Raw genomic sequence first — 26,896 nt, 5'->3', positions numbered from 1 at the left:
ATGCAGCTCTCAAGCTTTATCGTTGCATGTATCGTATCGCATTCCTTTTTCACAGCATAATGGTCCACTGCGTGGGTATATATTGTTTGCTCTTTCTTCAACCGATGAGCTCCACGGTGTTTTCAGCTCTGTACACTCGGTTCCTGTCCTTAACCAGCCTGGACACCTCATGTGCGTGACTCGGCTCCACTGACTCTAGACCGGCTGTTTCCATAACTTCATTTTGTGTTGTTCCTGGGGCTTGAGCTCCGGGTCTAGACTCTTCTTGAGCATTTTTTTGCTTAAGGCTGGGGCTCTACTACTGATGCCACATCTCCAGCTTTTTGCTGTTACTTGGGTATTCAGAGTCTCACAGATTTGTCTTCCCAGAAGGACTTCAAACCTTGGTCCTCAGAGCTCAGCCTCCTGAGTAGCTAGGATGACAGGCAAGAGCCATGAAGAAAGTGATATGTATTATATTTTACTAAAGCTGTTTTAAAACTGCAAAAACGCTTCCCCACTGCAGGGAAGCTGTGGCTGCTGCCATTCTGGTGGAGATTCCAAATTAGAGGTTGGCAGGCCAGCCTCGGCAGTGAGGCCACACTGAGCGGGGAGATCAGCACGGCTCTTCGACAACTCAACTTCTCCACAACAACGTGTGAAGTAAGAAGAATCAATACAATACGAAGAAATAAAAGTCACATACTTGGTTCTTTTAAGCTTATTTAATATTTGAACTCTTATTTTCTATTTTCCCAGACCCCAGAAAACAGAAAGTTTTTAGATGACCAATATTTTGTTCCAGAAACATACAGCCTTATCAGCTAAATTCATAAAAGAGCTATTTTACAAAGGTACATCTGGATAATTAGAACAATAAAGTCTTTTAGGCATTTCAAAATGTGATCAGTAAAAATACATGATATTAATAAAGTTTTTTTTAAAAGATAGTTCCAGATTTCTTTAAAAGCAATTTCTGTTAAAGAGTACATGATTGCATGGTGAATAAGGAAAACAGAATGTTCTGGAAGGAAGAGGTTTGTTAAACACAGCCAGCCGTGTGCACTGCCCATTCCTGTAGCTCGTCTGCTTAGCAGTTGGAAATGGAGGGGAGAGTTTCTAGGAGGTATTTTTTTATTTCCTTACCCATTTATTATCAAGACCCTCAGTTCAAATGAGGAAGGTATAAGGAACAAGACAAAACAAACTCTCGTACAGAACAATTTTGCAGAGCACTCTGAGAAGGGATGGAAGTGTCAGGAAAAGAACACAACTGACAAAACAAAACTGGTGGTGGTGGGGGGCGCAGCCCACGGGAAGCCGTGTGAGTTGCTGCTAACTTGATATTGGTACTGGAAGGCCTCAGGCCACAGGGTCACCCTCCATGATGGGGAAGGAAGCAGCTACCTGGCTCTGACTCGTGAGTGGAAGAGGCTGCCCTTCCGAGCAGGGTGCACCAAGCCAGGTACCGCACGGCAGCAGCCACTTCAAAGGGGAGAGACACACGAGGAACTCGGAGGACGAGGAGACACACGGGGAATTCAGAGGACGTGAGGAGACATGCAGGAAACTCAGAGGAAGTGAGGAGACACGCGGGGAGCTCACGGGAAGTGAGGAGACACGCGGGGAGCTCACGGGAAGTGAGGAGACACGCGGGGAGCTCACGGGAAGTGAGGAGACACGCGGGGAGCTCACGGGAAGTGAGGACACATGCAGGGAACTCACGGGAAGTGAGGACACATGCAGGGAACTCACGGGAAGCGTAATTCTTTCCTTCAACTTCTAAAAAATCAAACAAAAAGGGCTTTTCTCTACTATCCCAGTAACTCTTTCCTTTTTCCTCCCCAAATAGCAAATAAACAACAACCACCAAAAAACTTTTAAAAAGGAAACTCATCTTTTCTAGCAGTTGTTACAACTTCTTTTGGGGAGAATAAAGCCAAGAAAGAATAAAGCTCATGAAACAAACCTCCCATGCAATACAATAAATAATTACAATTCAGGTGGTAAGAGCCAATGAAACCCCAGTAGTCTGCATCAGCTGATTTAAAGTATACAAAATACATGGATAGGGCGATCATCATGACTTTGAATTACAGCGCTCTGAGGGTGTGCTGGTTGGTTAACTCTGTCCTCTGAGGAGGAAGGAGACATCCAACTGTAATCTGCCACTAAAAGCAAAAAAGCCACTGACCCATAGCGAGGGCAGGGAGGCAGGGAAGGGCAGGGGGGCAGGGAAGGGCAGGGGGGCAGGGAAGGGCAGGACGGCCGGGGCGGCCTGCACCGTGAACAAGCAGCTCTGCCGCTCTGGGCAGGCCGCCTTGGGCTTCTCTGGTGCGCTCATACAGAACCCTAGCCACGGAGCAAGGAGAACACCACTCTCAAGCTAACCAGCCCTGTTCAAAGGCAAGAGGAATGAATGCCTCGTCTATCATCCTGCCAGGAAGATAGAACATAAAAGTCAATCGCCTATGATTATGAAGGCTGCAATGAAATGGAGGGCGTTGAGAGGAGGGAGGCTGGGCGGGGAGGAGTAGCTGGATAGGACGGACAAGAAGATGGAAGGTACAGAGGGACTGTTCCAGAATTCACTTTAGCTCTGTTTGAATAATCTGGATATTAATTTATTTGCTAGAACTATGGGTGCAGGTATGCTCCCAGTTAGCACTATTATATAGTTCTAAAGAGGGTGAAAATGTAGAGGACAAAGGCGAATCGTCACGAGGGACAAGGTAGTGCTACACGGGAGGGAAGAAGCCCAGGCCTGGCCAGCCCGCACTCTGGGAATGCTGCGTGAGCGTAGTGTCTAACGCTGAGATGCGTGTGCCCCACACTTGCTGTCTGATGAATGCTCGCCCTGCTGTTTACTGTGAAGTGGCTACAGGTATAACGCTTATTGTAGTGGGAGTGACAGTTATTTCCAGCAGCTTTGCAACCATTTGGTTTCTACTTGCTTCTCCTAAGAGATACAGAAAGTTCCACATCCCAAGCTTCATTTATATATTAGCTTGTGCTTCTAAAATTTTAAATCTTCATTTTGAGTTCAATTATACTTGGCCTGTGACTCAAAATGTAGCTCCATTTTCTAGATGAGGTACACAGATCCCAGCGGACCCTAGGTGGACTCCAAGAGGGCAGAGGCAGGAGTCTGGACAGGTGGACGCACTCACGTACTGGGGCGTCTAGAAAAGCAGCCGGCAGCCCCAACCGTGGGCGGTGAGCAAAAGCTTCCTGAGGAGGCAGGGTGCAGGGAAGAAGAAATGACATCCTGACTCTTGCTCCCGAGGTCAAAGGACACTACTAAGGATGGCCAATGCATGAACTTTCTGCGCATTAACAGAACTTAGATATTTAATACATGGTTTTGTTTTAGTTGGCAAAATACTCCCCAAACATAGTTACCCAATGCACAAAGGCCACAGGGGGCCGACAGGGCTGCGGGAGCTCTCAGCGCACCGAGCTGGCATGCCCACTCGCAAGGGGCTGCGGGCGACTCTGCATCCTCCAGCAGCAGTGATGATCCCTGGCTGCCGGCCAGGGTGTGGCTCCACCCTGGGGCTGCACCCCAGCAGTGAAAGGGAGCAGCTCCCCCCATCCTCCACCACCTCCTCCAATGCCCTCAGCTCTCCTTGTGACTCCAAGAGTCCTTTGGCACCATCAGTGCAAACAATTACAGTCAAACCTCCAGGTACTGATATGTACTGGCCTATGATCAGCAGTACCCGTGGCCAATGACAGCCCTGGTTCAACTCAGCAGTGATTCCATTTGGACAAGCCCCGCCCCACCCCGCAACCCACCACCTGGAAGCACTGCCACCCGTTCCTTCTGACTTCCTGCTCTATCTGCAGGGTGATTTTACACAAGTGCCAGTCTAACGTGTAACCATAAAAATGAAACAATACCAAGAATAACAAATTTATAGTCAAGAAAATAAAAATTCGCTTTCTTCTCCCCCCCCCCTCAAATCCCAACCCTCAATAGAAAAGACAATGACAGAAGAAAACACACCCATTTTCAAGTGCCTGCCATTTAGTATGTGGAGGATTCCCATTAATCAGGGGTGCTTACCTCAGACGGGCCGCACAGAGCGTGCGTCCTCTGCACACGGAACCCTGAGCCTCACCATGCCGGGTGACCTCACAGGGGCAGCCTGCCACACAGCTGCCACCCAGCAAAGGCCAGGCCTCCTCCTGCCCGCCCTCCTCACTCCTGCTGTTGCCTCTCCACCCCGCTCTCACCCCTGCCCCACCCCGTCCTGACCTCTTCACTTCAGGAACAATGGGTTCTTGGGTGTATTAAGAACAACATCTAAAACTCACTACTCAATTAAAACAAAACAAGGCAAAGTCAAAATTAAAATGTGCTTTCAAATACGGAATGAAGTCAAATAAATACATCTGATTTTCTCTTTTTCTTACGCCTAAGTACAATTTCATATCCTACACCCAAAGCTCTGTACGTTTGGTTTCTGTTCTGAATCGAATGGATTTGCAGTGGTGAGGAGGGGAACACGAGGGAATGGGCGTTCCCTCACTGACAGACCAGCGCGGCTTCCAGGCTGAGGACGCGCCCCGGCGGGCATGGCGGCTTTGGGGCCCAGTGCTGCACCGCAGATCCCGTCCCACGCTGCATTCGCACTGGAGCCGGGACATGGTTCATACAGGGCCGATGCTCGGAATCCAGCAACCTGCAGTCACCTCCAGCGCACTCTTAACTTTGATCTGAGAAGAACAAAGAGCGGTGGAAACCACATTAAGAACAAAGGAATGTGACCAAGAACCCCTATGCAATCTGGGGCTCGTCATATTTCTGGGTCTGAACTGCTCCATCTGGCAGAACACCAGCCACGGAGCACCACTGCCTGGAGCACAGACTGGCCCACATCCGGAGGCCAGGGGCTCCCCGCGAGCAGAAGCCTCCAGCACAGCTAGGCCCAAGCCCCCTCACCAGGAAGGGGGCTGCCTTGAGGCAGCACAGGAAGTGGTTCTCCAGGCTTCCTACCACTCCCCTCTACCTTCTGCTTTTAAAGAGTAAAGAGAGGGGAGGGGCTGCCAGGGAACTGACAAGCGCAGTTCTCTGAAAGGCAGAGTTAGCAGACAGAAGCTTCTCCTAGATATATAGTGGTTACAAATAAGATGGACAAGAAAGGGACTCTCCTTTGGTTGTCCCATGAAAGAATGCTAAATTACTTATCCAGGGTAAGTCTAGGCCACAAGAGGTTCACACACCTGAGTGCTTTTCTGTGAGGGCTGAGCCAGCCAGCCTTTGGCAAAGAATGCAGTAGCTTTCCTCCACCTTCTGTAAAAGAAAACCCACAAGTTTGTGTTTTTGTTTCTTCATGTGGATGGCAACAGAATAAAGAAAAACTATTGAAAATAGAAAAGAAAAATTTTTATATTATAGATTCGTGCTCTCAAAGTTCAACTTTAACACAAATCATTAAAAGCTGTCAGTAGGAAAGAAAAAGTCAATCTTTTCTTTCTCTGAATGACTAGCTTCACACTTTTCCCACCCCAGAAGTCACCCTGAAGAGGCCGGTGGCCCTCAGCCACAAGATGACACAACCTCACAGCTGAAAACATACTAAGGGAGACTAATCTTTAGCTAACAGGCATTTTTCAGTACGTGCGTAAAGCCTCCCAGTGAAGTGGCGTCCTGAGAAGAACACGTGGGCTCCAGCAGCATGGGGAGCACCAGCTGCAAGCGGCCTTTCCTTGGAAGCTGGCCGCCACTTCAGCTTTGAACCAGAGATACCTTCAACTACCAAGTCACAACACATTCTGCTCACAGCCAGGTTTCTGCATCACTGGAGCCAGGAGAGCAGCTGGGACACCGCCCCCTCCTGCTGGGCCGGGGTGCAGCGGGGTCATAGCACCACCCTCTCGGTGCAGCTCATGCAGCCAACCCAGCTCAGCCCACTGCCCCAGCCCTTCCAGCTCTTAAGACTCAGAAGCACACACACAGCCAGAAAACTACAGTTCTTCCTACTCGCATGATCTGCTGCAAGATAAACAGTGTTGCTCTCAGCTTTATACCGAAGCCCTATCCATAAATAACGGTCAGAGAGAAGACACAGATCTAGAGCGTGGCCACGTCTATTGACATCGGCATTTCAGTCACTCCACATTTGCACTCTGCTAAGTAGTTTTCTTAAGGTCAAGAGCTATGGAGGTTGAGGTACCTTTAGGTGTTCAAGGTCAGCCTCTATCTTATGAATATATTCCAGGATCTGACTCTGTGAATCTGTACAACAGGGACTCTGGATCTCAAAACAGGAGCCCTCCAAAGTCCCCCAGCGCCGACGGCCCAGGAATTCCGGGGTGAATGGTGAAGCTGCTCCATCAGAATGAGCGCTCTGGGGAGAGGGGTGCTGCTGATGGGGGGAGTCCGCAGAGGGCAGGCCCAGCCCAGGCTGCAGGGCGAAGGACGACATGACCTCCTCATCTGTGGAGCTCTCCTGCACCGCTTCATAGCCATCGAGGATTAAACAGTTTCCTGTTGGTAGAGACAGCCAGGGTGAGGTTACCACTGCATCGGGAAATCATGAAGTATGGGCTCTGAGGACAGCTCGGAAAGCTACTAAGGAAGCAAAAAGCCAGAATTTTCTTACAACTAAGCAAACTTTCATGACAGCTTCTGAATGATTCCATACTAGTAGCATTTTGAAAGCTTAAAGGTGGAAACTATGAAGTCCCTTCCTACAGGATCTTACAGGGTCTCACCACCACCGTCTGAGCCTAACACCCTTTACCTGGTCTCTTAACATTTTCCCCTCCACCCTCCATTCCCTAACGACAAGAGCCTGCTCTTGTCAGGCACCGGCAGCTCGTGCCTGTAATCCCAGTGAATTGGTAGGTTAAGAGCTGAGGGTTGTTAGTCAAAGCCAGGCTGGGCAGAAAAGTCTATTAGGCTTCCACCAACTAACTAGCACACAGATCAGGCCTGGAGGTAAGACTCAAGCAGTAGAGCAAAGAAACAAAGCAAGAGCACAGGCTCTAAGGTGAAGCCCTGGTACTGGTATATGTATCATGTACGTACATGGACACACACACACACACACGCACACACACACGCACACGCACACGCACACGCACACACACACACACACACACACACACACACACGGAGCTTGCTCTTGCCAGGAAGCTGAGCGTTCTCTACTCGGCTTGAACAAAGCTCTGGTCATGCACATGGCTTTTCCCTCACTTCATTCAGGTTTCTGCTCCGCAGAGCCTCTCTTGATCTCCCTGTCTGCCCTGGTCACTCTCTGCCCAGCTATAGTCAGATTTATTTCTTTTCTCAATCTGACCTCTGTTTGTTTGTTTTCTTATGTGCTATTACACTTTCTCTTACTGGCACTTAAGCTTCATGTGGACAGGAGACTGCGCTGCATTTTATTCCCTGCTGTATCTCCCAGCTCCTAGGATGCAACCTGACACAGTGGACTCAGCACCTATGAGTGGCATGAGGACACAAACAGAGCCAAACATAGAGCTACACACGCATACGAACACAGATAATGCATTCCAGCATACAAAACCATCAGCAAGAGTAAGAATTGGAGTGTAAATGTGAAAGAAACATGCCTGAGATGCGCAAGGTAACATCCTTCTCCTCCTTCGCCTCTGCTCCATCGCCTTCTGGTAGGTTATCCTCACCATGGGCTTCACGGGCATCAAAAAAGTGCTCTCCACTCTCATCAGGACCCCCTTCCGACTCCGTGGCCGGTGCTGCTGGGGTCAGAATCATGGGGTCCATTACTAAAATGTTACTTGCCTGGCTCTCTTGGGATGCCAACACTATTGAATCTGGGGGAGCAGAAGATTCAGTTGAAGTCCGTGGACTGCGACAAGTGGCAAAGTCACCAGTTCCAGTTGTAAAGGACACCTGTCCATCACCAGGATGATAGGCCTTGATGTGTTCTGAGTTCTGGACTCCACCCTCTGCCTGCACCCCCTGAGACGCTGGCTTGTGGCTTGGGAAGTGCTGCCAGTCCTCCTGAAGACTCTTCTCGGTCAAGACAAACTGTTGTACCAGCAATTGCTTCAACAAACCCACTGAAGAGTTGAGATGTGAGAGAGCCAAAAAGAAAAGGACATTCACAATCAGAGCCCTGCACAACCAGGATTTAGCGGCACCAAGTTACCATTATCTCTAAAACTAAAACCTTTTAATAACAAAGAACCAAAGTATTATCATCACATAATCATTGTTGATGTTGCTGTGCACAAAAAAGTGCCACTTTTTAGGGAAGACAACACTAGCCAGACCTTCAAAAATCAAATACCTTGAACAGGGAGAGGCTCTGTTCACAAGCCTCAGGTTCACACACCAGTCCTGTGTTATTTTCTATATAACTGGACCAACACCCCATAGGGGCTTAGTATACTGAAGGCTATGTAAGCTAAACCAAAATCCTATAAGTTCTGATTTTTTTCTGGGAGCAGACTCTATAAACACAGAACTATTTTTTTTTGAGGCACATTGAATATGTAGTAATTTTTTTAAAAAATCTCCCTAACTGAGGAAGGCAATAAAAATGTCTTGTAATAAAATTTAAATCTAATGATTTTAACTGGGCGCCTGTGGCTCATGCCTATAATCCTAGCTACTAGGAGGCTGAGATCTAAATCACAGTTTAAACCCAGCCTGGGCAGGAAAGTCCATAAGACTCTAATCTCCAATTAACTACCAGGAAACCAGAAGTAGTGCTGGGCTCAAGTGATAGAGCAGTAGCCTTGAGCTGAAGAGCTTCAGGCACAGAGCCCAGGCCCCAGAGTTCAAGCCCCATAACTGAAAAGAAAAAAAAAAAAAAATCTAGTGATTTTTGTAGTAGTCTATATAACTTGAAAAGGTAACAGGCTGTACACCAGGTTTTTCCCTCACTAGTGGTACAGGTCCTTCAGGTTGCTGAAAATAAGAAGCAATGTCAGGAAGTGGCACTGTGGCTCAAGTGGTAGAGTGCTAGTCTTGAGCTGAAGAGCTGAGGGAGGCCCGGAGTTCAAGCCTTATGACAGGAGGAGGAAGAAAGAAGAAGAAAGAAGAAGAAGAACAAAGAAGAAAGGAGGAGGAGGAGGAGGAGGAGGAGGAGGAAGAAGAAGAAGAAGAAGCAGCAGCAGCAGCAATGTCATTGGATAGGCTGCGTTTACGCTGAGATCACTCGCCTAGCGACTGGGTTCTAGGACAATGTTAGTCAAGCCATTTATCATGAAGACTGTCAATGCAGAAGAATACAGAATAAATTACATTCTAAGTAACTCCTCACTTCACCATGGGCTTAATTCCTATTTTGCATGGCTTTAGGTAAGCAGTTCCCCTATAGGTCTGAGATTCTGACTGCCTCCTTGCCTTTCTGCCCTACATTCACTTCCAGAGAGAGGCCACGCAACAAGGACTGACCCTGAATTCTCTCCCCAAAATGCTAGCCGTAAAACCCCAAATTCCTGCTTTTCACTTCCTCTTGAATGGCTTGCCACTCGTTATCTTAATCTTTTTGTTCCTTTTTGGCAGTGCTGGGATTTGAACTAAGGGCTTTGTACTTGTTAGGAAAGTGCTGTACCACTTGATCCAGGCCCCAAACCCTTTTAGCTTTAGTTAGTTTGGAACAGGGACTCCCATCTATGCCCAGGCCCAGCCCTGGTGGTGATTATCCTAGTTACACTTCCCACACAGCTGAAGTGATATGCTTCCCTGCACAACAACCCTTTACTGGCTGAGAGGGGTGGCAGGGAAGCCCTGAACCTCAACCTTCCCAATCTCTGCCTCCCAAATAGGATTACAGGCATGAGCCACTCTGCTCAGCTTTAATTTTGACATTTGAAAATGGAGCCCATTATCTCTGCCAAATAAAAGGGAAAAAAAAAATAAGGTGTAGTAGAGGGAGGTAGGGGACAGTAGTGGTGCATCTCTGAAAGCTCCTTTCCACTCAAATCCTTCTGTAGCTCTCAGCCGGACCAATCTGTTTTTATTAGTCATAGCTAGTGTAGCCAGAGCAACTTTTCTGATTTCACCCACCTCATTATAACAGAGCGGTATACTATCTTCCCTTTTTAACAGTAATTTTCAGCCAGTTAAGGGAGGCAGCTAAGAGGTAGGTGCGTGCATGTGTGTGTGTATGTGTCTGTGTGCACACGCGCTTGCACATGTGCACATATGTGTATAGTGTGGGATATGGTGGAAAATATACTCTCACAAGAAAGCTTGAATACATGTGGCTTGAAAAAGTTCTTACACCACTGCAATGCGTCATTCTTAAAGAGGACCCAGCCAGTCCTGGGAGTTCAGAAGAGCTAGCCTACCATCTCCCTCTTCCCAGCTTCTCTCACACTCCTTTAGCTTGCAGTGTAGTGTCTACCACGGGCTGGCCAGACTGCTCACTGCTCTCTCAACAGTTGCAAGTTTTCTGCCTATACCAAACCGCTGTTCACATCTGAATGGCATCTGTTCCACATACCTGTATGAATCTTACCCCTCCTCAACATAATGATCACATTTCTCATGCTCTCTACTGCATACTCTTCTGGTCAACTAACCTAAATCAATTCTGACATTCCTGCATTACTATCATTTGCACATTGACTTTCAAAGGTGGGAATGAGAGGAGGTGGGTTTCTATAATCTTTCCAACTAGACCATAAGTGTCTTAAAGGGAAAAATCATCGTTTCCACTTCTCTGGATTCTCCTAAATGGCTGCTCAATACATTACACAACTCTCAAGCTTGGGAAGCATGTGCAATACAATATGAATAAAACTTACAATTCCTGAGTGCATCCAGAGCCCACCGCTCATTTGAGACCAGCAGGTGTGGATCTGTGTGCGTGAGCTCATGGCTCCCTCCACTTTCCTTCAGGGCCTCTGCACACTGCTCCTTTGCCAGCTGTGCTGCAGTCACAAACACTTCATCTGCCTCCGACTTCTCACCGGGACTCAGTGAATGACACTGAGGTTTTGATGAGATTAAGGGAGGTTCTAGACCCAAATCTCTATCTACGTAGTAGAGAAGAAAAGGTAAGGCATATCATCTTAATAAAACTTCTAATAGGAAGCATTTGGGAAATATGTAGAAAACAACTCTATGACACAGGCTATTAGGACTATTCACAAAGCAAGCAGCATTTCGAGCGGTGATAATTACACCAGTACACAGAAGGTCCATAAGCAAAGTTGGCAGTTGATGCTAGAACCTGCACAAATCAGGGGCCCCATAGTATTTTGCACTTTACTAACAGACCACATTCCTCCAGGAAAACTCATGCTCAGAGCTCACCTAGACTCTGCTGAGCAGGAAAGCTCATGCTCGGAGCTCACCTGGGCTCTGCTGAGCGGGAAAGCTCATGCTTGGAGCTCACCTGGGCTCTGCTGAGAGGGAAAGCTCATGCTCGGAGCTCACCTGGGCTCTGCTGAGAGGGAAAGCTCATGCTCGGAGCTCACCTAGGATCTGCTGAGTGGGAAAGCTCATGCTCGGAGCTCACCTGGGCTCTGCTGGCCAGGGGCTGAGATGTCGCGGCGCTCCACTTCTAATCTGGGTGGTTCTTCCTCATCATTGTCTCCTCTAGAGAAGAGAAGAAATAATCCTTGAGCTTTATGAACATCACTACACCCAAATATAAAAACTAGCCACTACTTTTCTGAGCAGAACCACAAATTCAATCCCCCTGCAGCACAGGCACCACTCACTCGCACGGGTGTGACTCCGGGAGGGGGATCGGCTTCGTAGACTGCTCCTTCACTGACGCAGCCATTCGGCAGATAAGGTCCTGCCAGCTTCAGAAGGTGAGAGCGAACCCCAAAACAAAAGAGAAATACCTTGGTCAAACTTGAACAACCTTGATGTTCGGAAAGGAGGGGAGGGGAGGAGAGAGCAGAGAATGAATGAAGGAACTGTTAAATTTCTTTATTTTGATAACCTACTTTTAGGTAGAAGGTCTAAATATACTTCAAAGGAAATTCTAACATTATGGATACACCACCCACTTAGAAATTTCATGGATACTTTTGAGAATTTCTTTCCCTGGGAAAATTTACTTTTAATAAAACAGAATAAAAATGTTAAAAATCAGCCTAACAGGGAACAAGCACTTAAATGTTTCTAAAAGAATATACAGGAAAAACTTAATTTTGATATAATTTTGGTTTTAGAGTCCTATTATAAAAACAAAGTTTGTGGAATATTATGCTGGGGATAATTATTAATTACAACAAGACAGATAAATATGATACATACACAGTCTTTTCAGAAACTGTCTGTGCCACCAATTCATAAATTTGGGCTCCATTGTCTGACATGGAGATGACGAATAAGGCTTTGTTATCTAGAAAAGAATAAGGCAAAACTTACTCTACCACTTTAATCAGAGACCAGGAGGGATATTTCTAAGGTTGTCTTAATTTGGATAAACGTTGCATATTCACTTTGCAAAAGTTCATCAAATTAAGTAAGCAACTTAGAGTATGTCACACTACATAAATTTCAATGTAACCAAATGTACAACACACTTAAGTATCAGAATCCAAATCACTAAACTGTATGTTTATTTTGTACTGCTGCTTGGCTAAGTTGTTACTGGGAATGTCTAGTCAATACTGAAGAAAAGAGGTCACACATTTACTCTGTCAGCATGAAATTAACATGTTCTGAAAGGATCTCATTGTACAACTAAATATAACTTGTCATTATAAACTCACTTTAAAAAAACTCAACTACAGCCACCTCTTCAGATTTGCTTTGTTTCCACCAAATCAAACAACATACACTAGAAGCAAAAACCTCTCATTGGAGAACCTCTCCATGCACTATCTCCACTGGTTGTCTATCAATGACTGGAACATGGAATAAAGTCCAAAGCAATTTCAAATATACAAAAATCACTTAAAGAACCTAGGCACCTTACATAATCTTGGGATATAAACTTTCAATTTACTTTCTTAACAGTAAATAAATGTCATTCAATTTTTCCTAAGTACATGAAAGTAACAAAACTCTATGGAGACTAGTTGTGCTGCTTAACGAACACCAGATAGCTCATTCAACTTTAGGGTCCAGCAGTCAGTGTCCTCCAGTGAGCATACTTGCCTGTTGCCACTTGTCGAACTAACACTGTGTTCAGCTTGATGACGGGACTGAAAGTGTGTTTACTGTCAGCTGTGGATGCCAGAATCTTGCTGTGACACCTCAGCACCAGTCTATCATCCTGCTTCTGTAGCAATACAAGGATGTCTTCCAGCAGCAATGTATATAGATCTAGAAATAAAAATGCAGAAATGGTGCACTGAGATGTGTAATAAACTTTGCAATGATGTGATAAAGGAAATTATTTCTGGCACTCTAACAAACTTACAAACATTCATTTGTATATTGTCTTCATTCTTTATTGAATGTCACGGAAGAATCAGTCTGTAACCCAAGACAAGTAAAGGGGCAGTCCCTCACCACTGACAGTTTTTGTTGTTGTTGTTATTTTATTTATTAATTTTTTGGTCGGTTGTGGAGTCTGAAATCTGGGCCTGGACGCTGTCCCTCAGTTCCTCAGCTCAAGGCTAGCGCTCTACCACTGGAGCCACAGCCCCACTTCTGGCTTTTTTTTCCTGCTTTTGTGGTGCTGAGGAATCGAACCCAGGGCCTTATGCATGCAAGGCAAGCACTCTACCACTGAGCCATCTTCCCAGCCCCACCACTGACAGTTCTGACAGGTAGTGGCAGAAAGTCTACTACAGATACTCATTAGATACAAGAATGAAGGAAATGAAGCTGAACCATGACCAAGTTTTCTCCTCATTCCTATGTGAATATTGAACACACTTCACACTTAATAAAATAACACAAGCAGATCTTCTATCAGTGTTCCACAAGCACTGTGAATGATTCTTTCTTCTTCCCTCTGGCATGAGTAAACTTTGCTGTTCTCTTCCTTCCTCTACTTTACACAAAACTGGTATCAGACTTACCGATAGTTTTATCTCTATTCACCTTCCAAACCAAGGGCCCTTCATGAATCATCTTTCTTTTCGTTAAATCCAAATTCTGCCAAAGAGAATTATATACAAAATATTTTCAAGCATATCTCATCAGTGGAATGATATTCCATGTAATTTAGTTTCTTTTCAAAATCTGTCTTAATATAAAAGATACTTCTACATTCATTTGCTGTAATTAGTCCTGAAAATGGAAAAGTCGATGTTAAAATAACCTACATAAAATCTAAAATCTCCAAAATTTCACTAGGTTACAAAGCACTTGGCCACTACATTTCCAGCTCATTCTTTTTTTTTTTTTTTTTTTTTGGGGGGGGGGGGGGGGTGGAGGTTACTGAGGATTGAACCCAGGACGTTGTACTTGCTAGGCAAGCGCTTTGCCACTGAGCTTCATCCCAGCCCTCAGCTCATTCTTAACTTTTTTTTTTTTTTTGCCAGTCCTAGGGCTGGAACTCAGGGCCTGGGCACTGTCCCTGAGCTTCATTTGCTCAAGGCTAGCACTCTACCACTTGAGCCACAGTGCCACTTCTGGCTTTTTCTGTTTATGTGGTAGTGAGGAATTGAACCCAGGGCTTCATGCATGCTAGGCAAGCACTCTACCACTAGGCCACATTCTCAGCCCAGTCTCAGCTCATTCTTAAATGAATGCTGCATGTGCTTATCTGGAAGAGGCTTCTGAGTCCTAAAGTTTTCATTCCAAAGACAGTTTTAAGGAACAGCATTCATCATGAAGAGTCCAAGGACTACTCATACTTGTTCTATCAATAACTTATTAGTAAGACAAGCACCTTTATTATTAATAGGAAAATCTTTCTCTTTAAGTTAAACTGTTACATATGACAATGAAGCCTATTCTAAAGCAGACATCAAATCTGCCAAAACAACTACTAAATAACCATCTGAAATGGTATAAAAAGACTTAAAACCTTAATAAGTTAATTAATAAAAATCCCAGGCATAAGAAGTGGCAATTAACAAATGCTTTACTATCATCCTTGTAATGGTTTCGACTTTAATGCTTTTTAGGAACTTCATGGAAAAATAATTACATTATTGAACTTTACCCAATGATGTGGAAAGTTCTTGTAATAAGAAGTCAAACTATGAAACAGTCAAATTAAATTTACTAAGAGTTAGTTCCTTATCTTCCTGACAATTCCTATTGTCTACAGTTCTTTCTCACAGATGTTCCTCAAATGAAAGATAAAGGTAATCTTCACAGATCAGACATTCAAAAGGCAGAATAAAATCATAAATGTAGATGATCTATGAAAAAAAAACCCTCCATCAAATGATGGATACTCCCACTACGATGTTCATTCCCTGCCAGGTCTTTAGTACATTTTGATTTACTTTTAAAATATGATTAGACTATCTCTTACCCTGAGCTCTTCAACATTTGGGTACTCTGACAACTTGAGATTGGAGGTATCAAGGCGACGCTGATAATCTTCTAGGCGCTGAAATTAAGACAGAATGGAGCAAAGGTCATTGCTTTGGTCATCAATGACCTCTCTGTTCCTAAGTCAAATAGAAATCTTTGAGGGTTTTTTTTGCCAGTCCTGGGGCTTGAACTCAGGGCCTGGACACTGTCCCTGAGCCTCTCTGTGCTTAAGGTTAGCGTTAGCGCTCTAGCACTTGAGTCTCAGCACCACTTTCAGCCTTTTCTGTTTATGTGGTACTGAGGAATTGAGCCCAGAGCTTCATGCATGCGAGGAACTGAGCCACATTCCCAGTTCGTCAAATGGAAATCTTGAATCTGCACTTTCCTGAGCTCAATGCAACGCCGCACATGACTGACAACTCAAGTCCTTCTTTAACCGCTTCTTCTCTTGGCTTTTGCACTCTACACTCTCCCACCTTCCCGCTTGTCTCTTCAGCTGACACTCTTTAATATTCTTTTCAAATTCATTGGCCTCTAACTACCTTATGCCTATTTTTTGAATATGAAAATCATGCCCTTAATTCAAAACTCAGAAGGTAATACAAGGCACACAATAAAAAGAAAGTTTTCTGTCCTTCCACCTCCCAGCTTTCTCTAAAGAAGCAAACACAAATGTCCGTTTCTTGGGTTGCCTGTGAGAAAAAATCCTATGCAAATAGACTATATGCATATATCTATGTGGATTATGTGCCTGAGTAGATCCTTTTAAAACAAGATGCAGTGCAGTAATAGATCCATATATGCATTCATTTGTTACTTCCGTATATATCTCTCATTCCAATCATAACAATGTACACACGTGTTCCTCAGTGTGTGTAGATAACATAATGTTTCTTGGATACAGTTCCCCATTGCCATAGAATGATACTTTGTCAAAAGCAACAGTATTCAACTCTGGGAATGAAGTATATAATTTATCGAACTCTGCCTTACTAAGAGACACACACACTACTTCCAATCTTTGCCAATAACAAATAATACTGTAATAAAGTGGTCTTCAACATATTCATTTGTGCATCCATGAAGCTATACTTGTAGAATAAATGTTAAAATCATTGGATCAAAGGGTACATTAACTTTTCCTCAATATCAAAACCTAATAAGTACATGGAAGAGTCTGAATGCTTGTAGTGAATACCTACCTAACCCAAACTTGTCATTCTCAATCGTGTTTGTTTGGGTACATATCGATCGGTATTTACTCCTCTGTCTATAGTATTTGACACATTTAAAACAGATTTTTAGCCAGGCATCATGGGCTCACGCCTATAATTCTAGCTGCTCAAGAGGCTGAGATCTGAAGATCATGGCTCAAAGCCAGCCCTGGCAGCAAAGCTCATGAGACTCTGAAAAAGCCACAAGTGGTGCTGTAGCTCAAGTAGTAAAATACTAGCCTTGAGCAAAAGGAGCTTAGGGACAGTGGCCAAGCCCAGGGTTCAAGGCCCAGGACAGTCAAAAATAAATAAAATAAAATAGATTTTTTAGACCTAAATGTATGTTTCCCTTACATACTGTAGCATGTAAACCATCAACAATAGTTCATTTTGGAAAGATAAAACTTACATGGAATGAAGTGCACATATAGCATCCAATCTTTCCATTACTTAAACAGACCACAGTGCTTTGCATAAAATGCCTGGGCTTTCACACACATGGCTCTATTTCTCCCTCTACTCTGGGCTATCATCCTCTTCTACACTGTTTTTGTTCATTTCTATTTATCCTTCAGAGTGTGGCTCCAATTCAATTCCACAAGAAGGCTTTCTTGGAGAGCCACTACCTACAAGCCCCACACAAGGCTAGGTCCCAGCCAGATGCTCACATCACTCTGAAACTCCTTTACAGCCCTTGATGGCAGCCATGTGTGACTACTCTGTTGGAGAACAGGTTCAGAGTCGACTGTCATGTGCTCATAATTTCAACCTCTTTGTATCCTGTGACCAGGAAAGAGAGCAAGTTGTACAGATGCCTGCTGAATGAACAAGCAAGCAAGCAGCTACCAATGTACAAAAAAAGTAAAAAAAAAAAAAAACACTCTAATACTTTGTCATAAACTGATGTGGATCCATTACAAAATCAGTCAATTTCAGATTCTGGGTAATGGTAAGTTAATGTTCTCTAGCACCACCCTATACCTTCTTGCTCTCCCTTTTTTACCTGCTTGTTTTCTGCCTCCTTGACAGCCTGATTTACATAATTTAAGATCTGACGACAGTGATCCGCAGCTTTCTTCACTTTTTCCCTTTCTGTTGGCCATTCTAAATATAAAGAAATAAAAAATGTAAAAGGAGATTAAGAAAGAAAAAGAAATGTGTATACACAGAGACATGTGAGATTTCATTTTATTAAAAAGTTAGAAGCACATACTAAGACCTTTAGTATTTTTATGCCAGATTAAAACCTATAGCAGAATCTCAATTCATGTAGTTTTTAGACAGGTGAGATTTCTGATGATGCTACTTTGAGACTACAGAGGCATGTGGGGGTATACTCTTATAACCCTAATACTTGGGAGGCTGAGGCAGGGAAATGTGAGTTTGAGACCAGCCCAAGCTACACAGATCCTGCCTCAAAATTGCAAAAGGGAGCCAGAGAGATGACTCCATGGTAGGATGCTTGCCTAGCATGTGTGAAGTTCTGGAAGGGAAGAGACAGAGGGGAAGCGGAAAGACTGCTAGGTATGACAGCATGCACCTGTCATCCCAACTACCTGCGAAGGGGAGCACAAATGAGAGGAGAATAAATGGGAGGACCAAGGGCAAGGCGAGCTTCGGCACAAAGGTCCTATGTGAAAATAACTTTAACAAAGGAAAGAAAATGACTGGGGATACAACTCAGGTGGGGGAGCGCCTGCCTATAAAATACAAGGCCCTGAGTTCATACTACACCCAAAAAAAACAATCATATACAGATACAAAACATTTCTTACACCCAGTATAAACCTTCAATGGAATTGGAGACGCTAGAGCAAGGATGGACAAACTTTTCCTATAAAAGACTAGATTATAAATATTTCATACTTTGAAGCCAACGGCCTATTGCAACAACTCTACTCTGCTAGTGGAGCTCCCAAGCAGAGAGAACGTGCAAACTGATGGGCACAGCTGTGTTCTAATAGAGTTTTCCCACACAAATAGGTGGTAATTCTGATTTGGCCTGACTCACACTTTGCAGAACTCTGCAAGAGTTTCTCATAGGCTACATTAAGTCAAACAGGTTGCAGAAAATGAGATTAAATCTTGTTAGGAAGTCTTTCTATTCAGAAATCCAACTGCAGGTGCCAGGACACCGAGGCTCGCAGGACATGCTCTGTTTGTCTTGTTGTTAGCTTTTTTACCTCTGTGGTAACACCCTACCTGTGTACTTGGCGATGTTATCCAGAAGAAGTGGGTATTTCGTAAGCCTCTGCATCTGGGTGGGAATGATGTCCTTCAGCTGAAGGCGGCGACACAGAGGGTTACTCTCAGCATCCTAGAGTTAAGCAAAGTAAGTCTGTAATTCTCCTTATGACAATAACGACCTACCATGTGCCATTCACCTAAGTGTCTATAGCATCACATTTCTTGGTTATTTAAAAAACATCAAGACAATCTGTTGCCACACCCTCCTTTTGCTTTCCCCTCTAATCACTTATTGGGGGAAGGGAGTTTCTATCACGAATCCAGTGGTTTGTTTAAGCAACTACTGAAAGCATCTATAACCAACTCTAAGATCTGCTTTCTTGGATCTGGCCAAATTGTAGTCATATCCCTAAATCATTACAACTATGGTATGAAAAATTTGCATTATGTGACCACATTGTCATAATCCTGTTATATAGCAATAAAACGTTGTTTACGAAAACAGGTAGCAGGCTGGATAAGTTTACAGACTTATCTGTTCCAGTATACAAGGCTACTTCAAGGAGTATGTCTGCTATTTAATCTTCTCTGGCCTAATACACGTTTATACCCATGATTTTTTTTGGGGGTGAGGGGGTGGGGGTGGGGAGTCTGGTCGTGGGGCCTGAACTCTGGGTCTGGGCGCTGTCCCTCAGCTCTTCAGCTCAAGGCTAGCGCTCTACCACTTGAACCACAGTGCCACTTCTGGCTTTTTTCTTTTTGCTTATGTGGTACTGAGGAGTCGAACTCAGGGCCTCAGGCATGCAAGGCAAGCGCTCTACCACTGAGCCACCTTCCCAGTCCCCCATGATTTTATAGTGTTCATTTAACCGTACAGGTGGCACATCTTCTGATACAAGACCCCATATAAATTTCTATATCCAATACTTTAATCTTAATCACGTTTTTATTATTCCTCATTCTAAAGTCATTTTTATTATAGCTTCCACTAATTTGACAGATGTGCGTCTTTTTAAAAATGCTAACAGAAATATAATCCTTATAAAAAGCAGTTGATGTCAGAATTCCTTAAGTTCATTCTATAACTAACTTCTTTTAATGCTTTCTTCTTATCATTGCTTATGTGACTCACTCAACTCACTTGCACAAAAGTCTGGAACCGAGAATCCTTTTTCTGACGAGACTTGATCATTTCCAGGGCAAAAGGCTGGTTGCTGCAAAAGGTAGCAGCAGCGTGTTTCAACTTCTCCTCTCCTGGTCCACTGAACTGTGCCAAGAATGTGAGGAAAACAATAGAGAATGAGATCCTCAGCTTACATAAGGCCACATAACATGAGAGACAACCACAATCCCTTTGACATTCCAGGAAGCAGTCTCAAGTGACAGAAAACACAGGACTGCGGATTTATGGGACCATCCATGGCTCTCCACTAAGAAGGTCTGACTCTGATACCGCCAGATCTTTCCTGAACACATGCCAATGATTTCTTGCTTGTAGCCTACCAAAACTTACCACCTTTCAGCCTACACCACCTCTAGAGTGGATATCTGGAGAATATACAAAAAGCCTGAGATTAAAATTTCATTTTTGTAGATTCTGACACCTTTACAAACATCATTCATTTAGTGTTCCAGGAAGGAAATCCTGTGTTGCTAGCTTTCTTATTGTAAAATGTACCATGCTTCTGGGCAGAGAGGAAATAAAGTAAAATCACTGCCACTTTACTGCTACAGAAGCGGAGTTGGCTTAGGAGAGATTCATATGCTCATTAGCATCTTTTGTTAAAAATTACTAATATATTTTAATTTGTAAATTTAAGTTTGAATATTCCATGACTCTAAAGTTTCTGGATGCCAAACAAATGTTTCACAATTCAAATAAATTATTTTTTAAATACAACTTCTGTGTTTACAAACAAATGCTTTATCATTTACAAAGTAGTTTACTAAATATTCTTTCATTTAAAACCATATTCTTTTTTTGTTGTTTTTTGGTTAGTTGTGGGGCTTGAACTCAGGGCCTGCGTGCTGTCCCTGAGCTTGTTTGTGCTCTTGGCTAGCACTCTACCACTTGAGCCACAGTGCCACTTCCAATTTTTAAGTGGTTAATGGGAAATAAAAGTCTCATGGGGACTTTTCTGCCAAGGTCAGCTTTAAACTGCAATCCTTAGATCTCAGCATCAGAGCCTATCTAAACCTATATTCTCAAAAGTATATAAATAACACATTTTATAAAACATTCTGTTGTAGAGTTTTTGCAGATAAATTAGTTAAATTAGTTGCTCACACATAAAATAAAGGGCTGGGAAGGTGGCTCAGTGCACTTGCCTTGCATGCCTGAGGCCCTGGGTTCGATTTCTCAGCACCACATAAGCAAAAAGAAAAAAACCGAAGTGGCGCTGTGGCTCAAGTGGTAGAGCGCTGCTAGCCTTGAGCTGAAGAGCTGAAGGACAGCACCCAGGCCCAGTGTTCAGGCCCCACGACCGGTCCCAAAAAATAAAAAATAAAATGATATTTAATAGGTCAAATTTTATACATTCTTATTCTTTAATAAATATGACTCTCAGGCTGGGGATGTAGTTGTAAAGCATTAGGCAAGAAAATGCTTGCAAATGTTTACAGTAAAACCAAGGTGGGAATTGGTTAAGATTTGTTTCCATTCTGAATCAAGTTCTTTTTGCAGTAAAAAGAACTACCATTAGAGGAGTAGACGCCCGGAGATGGTTTGACCACCGATCTAAGCAGTAAGATTGTCTTTAGTTAATTTGCTACAATGCAACCTCTTAAAAATATGTAATGTAGAATTGCCACCATCATGTGGCATTCACTCAAGAAGTATTTCAGTGGACATATCTAATCCACTCCTGTTTTGTTTATGTTAATAGTTTGAGAACTAAACCATATACTGTTCTATTATTTTCACCCCAACTAGAGAGCACTTTCTTCAGAGTCAACCACTTTCCTCTAGAAGGTTTCTTATATGTTCTAGTCCAGGTCTCTCTGCTATACATTTAACAACAACCTGCCTCCTTCCCTTCTTGTTATAATGATCACGCGCTATATAACCCACAGGTGATCTGCCCATAAATAATGAGGAGAGCTCAGACAACAGGAGTCACATCTCTTTGGATGTCACTATGCTCCCAGTGCCTTGTATAGCCCAATATACACTGACAAAATGTTCTCTAACTAAAACTAAGAAATTTTCACTTTTCTACTTTTGTGGCAGAAGAAGTGGACCACCTACTTTTAGCAAGATCCATTTACTCTCTAGCCTGAGCACTAATTAATCAAGGGAATACTTACTTTGAACCCAAAAGCCTCCCACTAAACTTTGCAAATGAGTAAACTGGTATTTGGAATGGTTTGTTACTTAACTCGAAACTGATTTTATAGTCTGTCATATAGTTAAAAGGAGAAAGAGAGAAAAGCTCCTTATCTAAAAAGAGAGAGGTCTCTCATCCAGAAAAAAAGAGAAAGGCCCTCACCCAGGTGAGTAAATCTTCTCCAATTTCATCCGTCACAGAGGTCTCACTCCTTTTTCGAACAGCCTTCATTTGCTCATTCAACCCAACTAAAGAAAAACAAAATTAAGGACACATTTATTCAAGGCCGAATTACTAGTAGGACTAAGCAGCTCAATTTTCAAAGAACAAAATTTCAAAGAATCACAGCTATTTTTAATCTTATACACAATCAACATGATGTGTATACAGCTAGATATTGTAAGCTCGACCTGAGAAACAGGTGCTAGTTAAGTCATCGAACATTTTTAGCAGCTAGTACATGAAATGTACAGTTGTGTTGCATCAAATAAGCATGTAACCTGAAGGATCCATTGTACTACCATGTTTAGAAAGAACTTCAAAGCGCAGGGGATTCTGATCATTGTTCTTCCTGAAATCTGCATCTTTATAAGCACCAGATAGATTCTCATAGAACACAGACTGCCCACAAATTTTTAAATGTCATCATTTTTGTTGGAAAGTGTCAATGGTTAAAAAGGACCACAAAAATATAGTGACCCATAAAGAGAGGAACACTCTACTGCTATCTTCAAAAGTCCAATGTAAGGGGGTCAGATATCATAATGCACCTCTGCAACCCCAGCTACTCAGAAGACAGAGACGGGAAGATCACAGTTCAAGGCCAGGCCAGGAAGTTATTTAGCAAAAACTTATCTAAAAAAAAAGGGACTGGGAACATGGCTCAAGCAGTAGAGTTCCAAGCCCCAAGAGCAATTCCTACTACTGAGGGGGAAAAAAAGTCCCAGATGACTGAACTAGAAAAGGTCTTATGAAAGGGTTTCAGTATATTTACAAAACGTGTTCTACACAATGAAGCAATAAAACAGCTTCTAAAAGTCACCCTATCATGAGATTATATATTACATATTACTATTTAAAAAATAATCCTGTGTATTATTACACAGGATTATCTATATAGAACTATATAACTGCATATTCTAAGACAGGAAAATTTCAAAGGTAATTTTGACTTCTCACATTTTTCAGCTTAAATACTTTTAGACTCCAATCTTATGTCGACATTTTGTTGCATGCATGAGGCCCTGGGTTCAATTCCTCAGCACCACATAAGCAGAAAAACTGCCCAGGCCCAGAGTTCAGGCCCCACAACCGACAAAAAAAAAACAAAAAAAAGACATTTTGTATTCCAAAGGCTGATTATGGGGAATAGAATTTAGCCTAAGACCCAATTGTTTATTTGTATTAAGTGATCACATATAATTTTAGAAATGCTAACATGGATATATTGACAAAATTACATAAAATTATACATAAATGTATCCAAGATATCTGTAAGTATTGTCCATCTTTCCTCTATTAGAAGTGTAGGGATAATGATCAGACCAATTTCTCTTACTGTGAAGTTGAAGAATATCTTCCAGGTTTGAAAAAATCTTCCGGATCTCTGAAGGTGACAGAATTCCTTCCCTGGACACTCGCTGATAGAACACTTGATCAAGAACCTTCAGTGTTCGGACATGAGCTCTTTCTGTGTAGAACAATTCTAAGTTGAAAAAGAGAGAGAGGGAGAGAGATGAAATGCTGCCTTATTTGGAATAATTCCATGGAACAGTCTTCTGTTAGAATTAGGAAGCAAATGAGTTGTATAATAAATTATTTAGCAGTTAAGAGATTGAATGCTTCTGAACTCATTTTAATTCCATGAAATTCTCCAATACAGTGGCTGAGTTGAAACAACAACAAAAAAAACTCATTCAAATTATTTTATACTTAAAAGTTAACTGCATACCCCCAAACTCATTCACCTGCTTGTAATCCCTACCTATCATAACTAGAATATTTGAAACTATGTAACCTCCAGGATTAAAGAGTCTTAAATTTGAGACTTTTTCAGAAATAATAGTACTTCTGCTTATCCAATTTGCCCATAAATCCTCAATTGTAGAGCCAGGCCATAATTTCACCATGTCAGAGATGGGAAAGATAACTATTCAAATCACATCCTAGGGAGAGTACAGGGCATAGCATCCATGCCACCTATCTACTATAAACATGTTAGGGTAACTGAAGAACACTGCACCAGGATACAGGAAGAAGTGGATCTGAGTTTTCCTCTCATCACTGATTATATGTGTGATCTTGATTAACTCCACTAATCTCCTGTGCTTTCCCTTGCTCTTGATCATTTATATGCAAAAACAGGATAGTGTCTCAATAAGTCTCAACTTTGAGATCAATAAGGCTATGGCTCCTCAATATCTTCAAAGCTAGATACTCTTTCCTTTTCAATTATCAAGATGACTCCATGGGCTGGGAAGGTGGCTCAGTGGTAGAGCGCTTGCCTTGCATGCATGAGGCCCTAAATTCGATTCCTCAGCACCACATAAGCAGAGAGAAAAAAAGCCAGAAGCGGCGCTGTGGCTCAAGTGTTAGAGTGCTAGCCTTGAGCTGAAGAACTGAGGAACAGTGCCCAGGCCCAGAGTTCAGGCCCCATCACAGGACCACCCTCCCCGCCCCCCGCAAAAAAAGAAAAAGATGACTCCTAAAACCATTTATACATTTTGATGGAAGGGTTTGAGAATCAGCCATCTCATTGAATTTCATCTTTGTTTAAAACAAAGAGTTAAAGGAAAAGAAAGCAAACCCCATAGCTGAGGGGTTTACTTACTCTAGTTAAACACAGTGCCATGTATAGACAACAGCAACAAATTAATTCAACTCACCATTAATCACTTCCTGTCTTTTGATCTCAGAGGGCTTCAGTCCCAGTAACACTTCTCGGCTAACAAGCTGCTGCCAGCTGGGTGGGTCAGTCTCCAGGTCGTTTTCAAATTGCTCATCCTCACTTTGACTTTCTCCAAAGGCTGTGCTGTCAAACCTGAGGAAAAAAACCAATGAATTGTGTCCGAGGGCTTTAGGTGAACAGAGCATACAAGTCTTAATATTACCACCAATTAATCAGATTTCTGCATTTGATTTAGCACAATGCCATACATTCACCTCTCCTACAAAATGGTTTTAAACAGGTTATATTTAAACACCATAAATATATATTTTTTTTGAGTGAGTCAGGCTTATTGTTGACATTCTTTTATCATATTTAAGAGATTATACACAGGGTTTCTTATCCTTTATCACTGGAACATCAGAAAAAAGATCTCTTGGGCTGGGAAAGTGGCTCCATGGCAGACTGCTTGCCTTGCATGCATGAGGCCCTGGGTTTGATTCCTCAGCAACACATAAGCAGAAAAAAACAGAAGTGGAGCTGTGGCTCAAGTGGTAGAGCGCTAGCCTTGAGCTGAAGAGCTGAGGGACAGCGCCCAGGCCCAGAGTTCAGGCCCTATGACGGGAACCCCCCCCCCCCCCCCACCGCAAAAAAAAAGAAAAAGAAAAAGATCTCTTATATGAAAGCTACTTCTCTGTATATCACCTTTATAGTAACAATTTAAAGATTAAAACAAAAAAATCTAAAAAACAAAGAAAGCTATTTAAGATTTACTTACTTTCGAAAGGGCTTTGGTGTTCCATGTTCCGTCACTCTAAAATAATGAAGAATAAAGAGTGAGAATGAAAGCACACGTATGTCAATAAATTTATATAAAAGAGACTCAAAAGTGGATTCAAATGTCTGGATAAAAACTTCCTTAAGATGTATTATTTAACATTGAATAACAGAAGAAAACTTTAGGACTTAGTCAATATTTACTACCAGCTCTTTCTAAACATTGCACAGGGCAAAAATGCTACAAATTACAGGAATATCTCTAGTGCCCTAAGCCTTTGTAAAACCTCACTGAATTACCTTTCCACTTCACATTCCTCCTCCTGCACTTGGTCTAAGGGAGGAGGTGGGAAATCGAAAACAGTGTTGGCAGGCCGAGGTGTGCCATCCAAGGAGTCTCCAGATACTGGTGTTTCTCCAACTTGTTTTGATCCTGACAAAAGTCAGACATTTAAAGTGTTAACACTGAGGGCAAGTTACTGATTACAAAAAACAAATAGGCCTCACAATCTAATGCTAATCAACCTAATCAGAGACACATTATTATCTGAACATTTGCAAGTTTGCTAGAACCCAAAGTGTAATATATAAACTTTAAAATACACAAACACATGCATACCCCTGAGAATTCATTTATAGTAGCTTTCTAAAAGCCAACAGCTGAGTTCAAAAGAGTGATTAGAAGCACCCCCCACACCTTTCACCTTTCTACCTCCAATGTCAAATGTGGCAAACCACATTTTAAATGTCAATTACTACAGTAAATACCTGTTTACTTCTTTTTGCTGATTTGCTATCTTTTAAAAACTTCATTAGTATTAACTACACAAAGGGGGTTCCTTCAACAAGCATATAATGTACTCTGATCAAATCCATCCCCTCTATATTACTTTTTCTTCATCTTTCTCCATTCCCCAACATTGTTTTTAAGTTTTCAGTGAGTTTCATTAGATTATTTTCAATCATATACTTAATCAACTTCTTTATTATCTTTAGGTACCATCTAGTATCTAATCTCTTTCTCCCTTGAAGATTTTGCTCACTTATAATTCTTATCTTAAATGTTCCCCCAATCCTTTATAAATATTTAATCATTAAATTATCACTAAGAAGGTTAATAGCTAAATTTAAATTATTACCTAAATGTAAATAACTAGTTTGTGTTTTT

At 42.6% G+C, this 26,896-nt stretch overlaps 1 protein-coding gene across 3 annotated transcripts in view; it reads right to left on the bottom strand.

The window, feature by feature from the left end:
• Positions 1–684: 684 nt before the first annotated feature.
• Positions 685–26,896, bottom strand: part of Arhgef12 (Rho guanine nucleotide exchange factor 12) — a 116,914-nt gene continuing 90,702 nt past the window's right edge. For 2 of the 3 annotated variants that reach the window (XM_042683013.1, XM_042683014.1), the window contains 19 exons: positions 26,029–26,161; positions 25,730–25,765; positions 24,950–25,104; positions 23,623–23,769; positions 22,227–22,312; positions 19,880–20,005; positions 18,754–18,868; positions 17,555–17,655; positions 15,336–15,413; positions 13,927–14,002; positions 13,055–13,222; positions 12,206–12,293; positions 11,659–11,745; positions 11,454–11,533; positions 10,738–10,968; positions 7,567–8,037; positions 6,162–6,475; positions 5,209–5,278; positions 685–4,701 (listed from right to left, as the gene is read on the bottom strand). In XM_042683013.1, the coding sequence (XP_042538947.1) occupies positions 4,691–4,701; positions 5,209–5,278; positions 6,162–6,475; positions 7,567–8,037; positions 10,738–10,968; positions 11,454–11,533; positions 11,659–11,745; positions 12,206–12,293; positions 13,055–13,222; positions 13,927–14,002; positions 15,336–15,413; positions 17,555–17,655; positions 18,754–18,868; positions 19,880–20,005; positions 22,227–22,312; positions 23,623–23,769; positions 24,950–25,104; positions 25,730–25,765; positions 26,029–26,161 (2,573 nt within the window). In that variant the 3' untranslated portion in view covers positions 685–4,690. The remainder of the gene's footprint in view (positions 4,702–5,208; positions 5,279–6,161; positions 6,476–7,566; positions 8,038–10,737; positions 10,969–11,453; positions 11,534–11,658; positions 11,746–12,205; positions 12,294–13,054; positions 13,223–13,926; positions 14,003–15,335; positions 15,414–17,554; positions 17,656–18,753; positions 18,869–19,879; positions 20,006–22,226; positions 22,313–23,622; positions 23,770–24,949; positions 25,105–25,729; positions 25,766–26,028; positions 26,162–26,896) is intronic. The other variant, XM_042683015.1, reaches the window with a different exon arrangement.

This window comes from Dipodomys spectabilis, unplaced genomic scaffold (genome assembly GCF_019054845.1).
Source record: "Dipodomys spectabilis isolate Male_0828 unplaced genomic scaffold, ASM1905484v1 ptg000076l, whole genome shotgun sequence".
In the NCBI taxonomy this organism is placed as follows: Eukaryota; Metazoa; Chordata; class Mammalia; order Rodentia; family Heteromyidae; genus Dipodomys; species Dipodomys spectabilis.
This window is presented reverse-complemented; position numbering and strand designations above follow the sequence as displayed.